Source organism: Zophobas morio, unplaced genomic scaffold, assembly GCF_036711695.1.
Source record: "Zophobas morio isolate AGI-343-1 ecotype UQ-CSIRO unplaced genomic scaffold, CSIRO_AGI_Zmor_V1 ptg000006l, whole genome shotgun sequence".
Taxonomy (NCBI): domain Eukaryota; kingdom Metazoa; phylum Arthropoda; class Insecta; order Coleoptera; family Tenebrionidae; genus Zophobas; species Zophobas morio.
The window spans coordinates 5,356,028-5,364,354 of record NW_026972111.1 but is presented as its reverse complement, the minus strand read 5'-3'; the positions used below and the strand labels follow the sequence as shown (position 1 = coordinate 5,364,354).

The 8,327-nt window shown below is 30.2% G+C and overlaps 1 protein-coding gene across 9 annotated transcripts; it reads left to right on the top strand.

The window, feature by feature from the left end:
* The first annotated feature begins 872 nt into the window (after window positions 1-872).
* LOC135123410 (BTB/POZ domain-containing protein 9-like) lies at window positions 873-4,986 on the top strand. Of its 9 annotated transcripts, XR_010279603.1 has the most exons (10): window positions 873-1,119; window positions 1,177-1,236; window positions 1,284-1,350; window positions 1,412-1,668; window positions 1,718-1,979; window positions 2,039-2,231; window positions 2,295-2,441; window positions 3,070-3,191; window positions 4,500-4,540; window positions 4,593-4,641. XR_010279603.1 is itself a non-coding variant. In XM_064048024.1 (9 exons), exons 1-9 carry the CDS (start codon window positions 976-978, stop codon window positions 4,878-4,880), a joined length of 1,263 nt encoding a protein of 420 aa, XP_063904094.1. In that variant the 5' UTR covers window positions 873-975; the 3' UTR covers window positions 4,881-4,986. The 9 variants fall into 9 exon arrangements, 4 of the variants coding, with proteins under 4 accessions (XP_063904094.1, XP_063904096.1, XP_063904095.1 ...); XR_010279605.1 differs by lacking the exons at window positions 4,500-4,540; window positions 4,593-4,641 and adding an exon at window positions 4,642-4,731; XR_010279604.1 differs by lacking the exon at window positions 4,500-4,540 and having other exon boundaries at window positions 4,593-4,682.
* Window positions 4,987-8,327: the final 3,341 nt, after the last annotated feature.

Sequence of the window (8,327 nt, the reverse complement as noted above, 5' to 3'; positions counted from 1 at the left end):
AAACTTCACCAAAATTTTCAATTTACAAGGTAGTTTAGCATTCCTTTACAAAGGCAATGATTCACGGCAAACAAGGTTCTGTCTAAATAACTTTAGCTCTGGTTTTCTTTTGACATTCGCGGGTCATCTTAAAATTTATAATTATTACTAAGAAACTGGATTTGCCTTAATAATTTGATTTCTGTTTTGGGAAAAGATGCTACCCATAGTTTAATAGTCCACTGTTATTTTTATTCTAAAGCACAGAGATTATTACAAAAAAAATAAATGTGACAATTTAACAAACAAACAGAATCTATTAAAAATGATTGCTAAGACACCACTAACATTGTGTGATTACAGAAAAGTAGGTAACAATACTTTTACCATTACTTACAAAAAACTGATGACAACACAAAAAATTGTAAAATAAATGGCATCAAATATTGTTCAAGTTAAAACTTGTAAGAGTGTTTTTGAGGAATCTTAAAAAGATGTGTTTGTGTCTAAAATCTGGTATATGAAATAAAGGCAACGGGATGGTTTGAAACGATTTTGAAATTATTTTTGAATGTCGAAATTATGGTGGTGATATTTCAATTAGAAAATTTAGTAAAAATTGTGAACGCATTTAAATATGACACATAAATGGTAATTCGACTTCAACTAAGTACTCTTATTGTTGCTACAATAAATTAAAAATTTTAACAAATAATAAACAAAACAGTGAATATGGATTAAGGTTCACAGGTGTAGCGAACTAATAAGTCTCATTTAAAAATTGTCGACAAATAAACTTCACTTGTTCTAGGCGATAAAAACACCATTTCTTTATCAGTAAGGTACAAATCTATAGATAGATAAGCGTAGGTATTTCAAGGGAGTAACAACAACGTCTAAATCTAATCAGTAATCAAGTTTCAACTGTGACAGAAACTTTGTTCGTGCACTACTAAAACATTTTTAGCTAACATTTTTAGATTTTCATCAACCAAAATGGCAAACGAAGAAGAACCGCAACAAAAACTAATCATTACGGATTCTTCGAAAATTTCCGAAGATATGGCACCTTATTACTTGAAGGAAACATTTTCCGACATTCAGATAATCCTATCCGATAAGACAATTCATGCGCACAAAGTAGGTTTTTCATCCGTTTCCAAAAAGATCAACTTTGAACAAAGTTATAATTTTCAGATTGTTCTCGCTGCTAGATGCAAATATTTTGAGTCCCTTTTAATGCAAGATCCAAAACAAGTAAGACAATGTTTATGGAAAAATTAACATCCATAAACTGTTTTCAGGCCCAGATTGAATTAATGAATGCACCTTCCAAAGCCTTTGAAACAATACTGTATTACATTTATACAGGTAGTTAGCCAAACTTTTGACTACATGTTTTGAATATATTATCGTGTTGAATTTGTGGCAGGAACCGTTGTCATGGCGTCACTAGATGAGAATTATGTGTCCGATATATTGAAGCTAGCAAACGAATATTCGTTAAAAACACTGGTACAAAGTATAAACGAAAAAATGGTTTCGATTGTAGATTTGACGAACGTTTGTTTCTTTCTAAATATAGCTAACGCACATGACATGGACGAGTTAAGAAAAACGTGTCATACTCTTATCGATGAATATGTTTCGCAAACGTTAGAATATGGTTTTTTAAATGTCCTCACACAAGTAACATCTCTAAGCTAACTACACATAAACATATAATATCATGTTTCAGAAATCAATGGTTAACGTGTTGAAAAGAGATGCGTTTCTTGAACAAGAAATCGATGTTTTTAATATAGCGGCAAACTGGTGCAAAATTAACAAAGACGTGGACAACTTGGTCATCGGATGCGTTCGATTTCCTTGCTTAACGCGAAACGAAATCTTGAATGTTGTTCGGCCATCCAAAATTGTAGATGAGACAAAACTCCTGAATATTCTTACAACGATTGAAAATAACGGTACACAAGAAACACTACGCTGTGGTGGACAGTGTAAGTACGAAGACTGATTAACTGCCAAGTCAGAAAAGTAGACTTGTATAATTTTTCAGTAAAAGATAAGAATCTTGCTAGAGCAGAATATAATGTTAAAGTAATTTCTGGATTAAATACTACAATGTTGTTTGAAGAATCTAGAAATTCGTATGACGGCGCTTATCACAATATGAATGATCAAAACGGTATCACTGTGGATCTTGGTCGAGTAAAATGGTTCAATTACATTACAATGTGTACAGTCAACAAGTAAGAACCGCTTTTTCTAAGTTTGTCAATGGTTTTTTTGAAATGATTTGTCAATATCTGCAGTTACCATACCGGCTATTACATTGAGGTGTCAATAGATTTACAAAAATGGAAAAAAGTTATAGATTACACCATATACATTTGTTATTCTAGACAAACTTGTATTATGAACAACAAAAGGCTAGATACATTCGACTAGTAACGACCATGGTAAATATTAACAACTTTACTAGACTAAGTACGGTGAAATACAGTTACTTGTAAATGCAAATATTTTTACTTGAATTAAAGAGATGCATCGATGCTATTAGATAGTAAGAGGAAGCTTTTGCTTGAATAAATAAAAATAAAAAAAGCAAAAATTTAAAAAAATTCAAGGATCTCAAAATTCGTAACGTTTTTTACGGGAAGCAAGTGGCATTCACGTTGAACACTTAATTTAATTAAAACGCGTTTGTTGTGTTCACAAGCGACTTTTTTGGTAACGAACAAGTTGACATCGTTCTAAAATGCGAAAGCGCCTAAATCTAGTCCAAACTTTCGTTCAAATTAGTTAGAAAGATCAATAATAAGTTTTCAAAAAGTGAAGCTTTCATTTGTGTTATGGTGCTATATTCGACTTTTTCGTTATATTAATAAATTTATATTTTAATGCGTCAAAATGGCATGAATTTTGTGTTACTCGAAAATTCATATTTTGAGACAATAGTAGTAAAATAACTACTAGAGATAGAAATGTTAGAAAAATTAACTACTACACCTTGTCAAGCTACAAATTTTAATTAAATGCTATCCTAAAATCAGCTCACCACATTAAATTTGTTATGTTTCTTTGTAGGGTGAAACAGTCAGAATTTGTAAGTTTCAAGTTTTCATGAGCAGTACAGTTCCTAAAATGCGTAACCAAATTGTTTATCCTTCTTCCAATGTTATAACTTCCGAAAACAACATATTTATCTGGTAAGATATTTCCTCCAATAGTATATTTACATTTTCTCCTTTTCACTTCAATCAATTTTTGATAAAAACATGTGGCCTAATGAATTTAATTTTACCACTCCTTTTGCCAGTTTGACATGCATACATGACACAATTTTATGAAGCAAAATATAGCAAAACCTTTTTTTTAACTCTGAACATATGAAAGTAAGTATGGGCTTAGCCCCTATATTCATTACATTCAACCTCCTTCGTGAAAAAAAAATTAAATGTCAACTTGTTTGAATTATTAGCGTAAACTATTTTACAAAAATGTAAACAAGACTCGATGCGTCGAATATAAACACCACTAAAAAAATTAAACAAATGATGTTTTAAATGAAGAAAAGAAGTTAAATATCTTATGCTATACATAAGAAATTCCAATGTCATTATAACTACTTTGGAATTTCGTACTTACAATGCAATCATGTGTGTTTTTTAAAACCGAACATAGAAATTAAGCCCGCACTTACTTTCATATGTTCAAAGTTAAAAAAATATCTCGGAATATGAACATACAGTTAGAGCAAATAAAAACAGTTACATGTTGAAACTATGCCATGATTGTGTAGATTAAGTGGAATTAGAGCATTACTATCCACAAATGTGAAGTTTGTTCACAATGATGTAATATATATATATATTAGCCGAATTCCATGGTCACACGAGTACGATAACAATGCGTTAGCCCACATAAAACGTCTAAAATTTGATCTACACCTTCAAGTTTTTTTTAAATTGATTTAAATAAACGAAAAATATTTTTACTTGTGAGTATTTGAAATATGATGACAGATGATAGTGAGAGTGTCTTTTGAACTTTTTATTTTTGATAACTGGCTACATATGTTTCGGTACTTTAATTAATTATTAAATAATTTAAGAAGGTAGAATGTTTTTGTTTTCTTACTCTGGCACCCACAACTGTCACCCACACAACTGCACAAACTATGTAACCTAAAAACTCAACGTCTTAAACACACCTACACCCATGCAGCACACAACTTGCTGAGACCTAAATCATAATAAAGAAACTATTGTACCAACAAATATATGTTCTTTTAGGTCTGATGATGGTATTAATTAATTAAAGTCCCGAGCCATATGTAGCCAGTCAATAAAAATAAAAAGTTCGGAAGATAATCTCGACTCTCATCATATTTTATATCATACGTTAAGAGAAATGAATCTTAACAAAATTTCATACATTTTAATGGGATAAGTCAAATTTATTCCAATATTATAGACAAAAACAGTTTTCAATTCTTTTTTTATTTATCAACATAGGAACAATTCACCTAGTTCCTTCATTTTGCAAGTCACTTTAAGTGAGTCCGTTATTATTCGTAAAAGAAAAAAATGAAAAGACTTTCGTTTTAGACCAGCCATACATGATTTCACAAATAAAGGTTAAGCTACGATTTTACAGTTACATATCTGTGATAGAAACCTTGGGAAATTATCCTGTGGAGTGGGAAATAGCCCGTTCAATTAACGAAGACAAACTTCTCAGTTTTAACGAAAGAACAGTCAATTCGATTAAAATTACTGGTCAACTTTCTCCTAATAAGGTAAACTACATCATTTTGCTAACAGTTCTTATTACTGTCTACTCAACAGACGAAGGACCACTACCGACAATTTTTGGAAGACATCGAATGTTCCTAACTAAGAAAATTTCAAGTCCAAAATTGTGAATTAAATGTTCACTGATTTTTATTGTAAGACCACTCACATTTGTAAACCATTTTAGTAAATGTTGTTACCATCTTAACATCTTTTTTATAAACTATACACCCTTATCATAGAACAATGTTATAAAGTAACCCATTATCGCCCCCGATAAGGCGCCTATGGGATTTCTAATGGTTGCCGCAATGACCGGTGACTCATCAAGAAAAGCCTAGAAGCAGTTCTCCGCAAGTCTCGATGCTTCAGAACAACATCGAAGCAGGAATGATGAACTATCCAGAAGGAACGCGTGGTTCTTTAATGAGGCACACCATTAAGAGCGGACAATCTAGTCAAACCCAGTTCAATCCAGTTTAGTTATGTAGTTGCGTATTACCGAAAAATAAGTTGTTGATTTTTACCCATACCGATTTAATTTCTGAAATCATAAATTTTTAGCCGTCTTTTCAAAGCTAAAATGGAATAATGGACTTAATATTCCTTTCTAACAAAATTTCGTCCTCGTCTTTTTTTTAATTTATTTTCATATTAATTCTTTCGAGATTTTCATTCTATTTTCGCAAATTTTCATTCATTATTTTCTTTTTCGCTTCAATTAATTTTTGGTAAACCTATGTGGACTAACGAATTAAGTTTCACCAATTTTTTTATCAGTTTGATATAATCCGACACGTTTATGAGTCGATTTCTGTGATTGCGATAATAATACGTTTGTCCACGTAAACATACAGAATTTGATCTACAACTTTATTTATTTAAAATTAATTTATAGAAATGAAAAATAGTTTTACTTGTGTTTAAAAATTATTATAATAGTCTAATTTATCTCATCCAATTGAATGGGATAAGTTAATTATATCTCATTATTGTAGACAAGAACGGTTTTAACATTATTTTTTATCAACATAGAAAGAGTAGAGATGTTAAAAAACCGTTCTTTTTTGTTATAAACATTTAACAGTTTTAATGAAATAAACATATATTTTGTTATTTAATAGAGTCAAAGTTTCCTTAAAAATCTCACAAATTTTAAAATGGCCCCATTAATAGCTATACTATTTATTCAAGAAATTTATAAAAAATTAATTTGTGTGATTAATTTGTACTATACTATTTAAAAATTGCAAAAATTTCTGTTCTTTCTAACAAAAACTAACACCAGTCGCAAAAAAATCTGAAACGGGGAATTTAAATAATAATAATTAAAACAAAAAAAAAACGTCTCCTGTTTTAAAACAAAAAGAACACACTGTTTTTTATTCACTAACACCTTTAGGAACGAATCTCCTAGGTCCTTCATTCTGAAAGTCCATTTAAGTAATTCGGTTGTTATTCGAAAAAAAAATTGAAAGCACTTTCATGTTGGGTCACAAATTTCACAAGTAAAGGTTTAGCTACGATTTAACATTTACGTATCAATGATAGAAATGAGTCGCAGTGGGAAACATTTGCACATTCAATTAACGAAGATAAACTTCTCAGTTTTAACGAAACAACAGTTAGTTTTGCTAACAGTTCTTATTGCAGTCTACTCAACAGACCAAAAATTAGGTCAAACAGTTTTTGGAAGAGCTAGAATATCTTGAGCAAGGAGCTTTTTTGAAGTAAAAAATTGTTAAATAAATGGTATTAAATATTATTCAAGTTAAAACTGAATATATGTATGCTTTTATAGTGGCATATTTTTAGCTTTTACATCTACTTACGTTTGCCTTCTAAATTAAAAAAAAATCCAGCAGATGTTAATAGTTCTAGTAAGCCGCAACTATTGACGAAAATGTGTTTTTGAGGTCCCTTAAAAACATGTTTTTGTGCCTAAAATTTGGTATATCAAATGAAGAAAATGGGATGGTTTGAACCGATTTTGAAATTATTTTTTAATATAACAAGAATGGTGGTGACATTTCAATTAAAACATTTGGTAAAAATTTTGAACGCATTTTAATATGCCACAGAAATGGAAACTTATTATCATTTTTATAAACCATACAAGTATACATCCTTATTATAGAACAGTGTTATAAAGTAATCCATTGTCCGGCCCGATAAGACGCCTCTGAGTTTTTTAGTAGGTACATTGCCGCGACTTATCAAGAAAAGGCTAGAAGCAGATTTCCGGAAGTCTCGGTGCTCCAGAACAACATCGAAGCAGCGATTACGAACTCTCCAGAAGGTTCAACTAGCTGTAGTCTAGGCAAATCAGATCCAGTCGAGATGAGTATAAGTCACGTTAAATCGGAATTACTCCCTGTCAATTAACGTGTAGTTAATTGTGTAGTTTTTTAATTATCAAAAATTAAATTCTTGAGTTTTACCTACGCCGATTTAATTTCCGTAATCGTAACAATAAAATAATCATTAAACGACTGTCATATCGAATGTGAGTGTTCACTTTTGCCGTCCTTTCAAAGCAAAAATGAAACAATAGTAGTAATATTTCTTTTTAACAAAATTTCGTCTTTCGTTTTTTCTTGGTTTATGTTCATATTTATTCTATCTAAATTTTCATTCATTATTTTCTTCTTCATGTCAGTTAATGTTTTGTAAACCCATATGGACTAACGAATTGAGTTTCACCAATCCTTACATCAGTTTGACATATACGACACAATTTTAAGATACAAAATTCATATAAACATACTGTGATCACACGAGTGCGATAATAATGTGTTTGTCCATGTAAACATACAAAATTTGATCTACCACTTGATGTATTTTAAATTAATTTGAATAACTGAAAAATAATTTTACTTGTATTTAAAAATTATTATAATAGACTAATCTTTCTCATCCATTTGAATAGAATAAATTAGCTTTATCCTAATATGGTAGACAAAAACGGTTTTCAAACAGAAAACACTCAAGATAACCGTGTTCCGAAATTTTCATAAATAATCGAGATAATGGTTTCTAAAAATACCTGATCAAAAATTTCGCCAAAATTTTAAATTTACAATGTAGTTTACCACTCCCTCACAAAGGCAATGATTCACGGCAAACAAGGGTCTGTCTAAATAATTTTAGCTCTGGTTTTCTTTTGACATTCGCGGGTCATCTTAAAATTTATAATTATTAACTAAGAAACTGGATTTGCCTTAATAATTTGATTTCAGTTTTGGGAAAAGATGCTACCCATAGTTTAATAATCCACTGTTATTTTTATTCTAAAACACAGAGATTATTACAAAAAAAATAAATGTGACAATTTAACAAAGAAACATAATCTATTAAAAATTATTGCTAAGACACTACTAACATTGTGTGATTACAGAAAAGTAGGTAACAATACTTTTACCATTACTTACAAAAAACTGATGACAACACAAAAAATTGTAAAATAAATGGCATCAAATATTGTTCAAGTTAAAACTTGTAACAGTGTTTTTGAGGAATCTTAAAAACATGTGTTTGTGTCTAAAATCT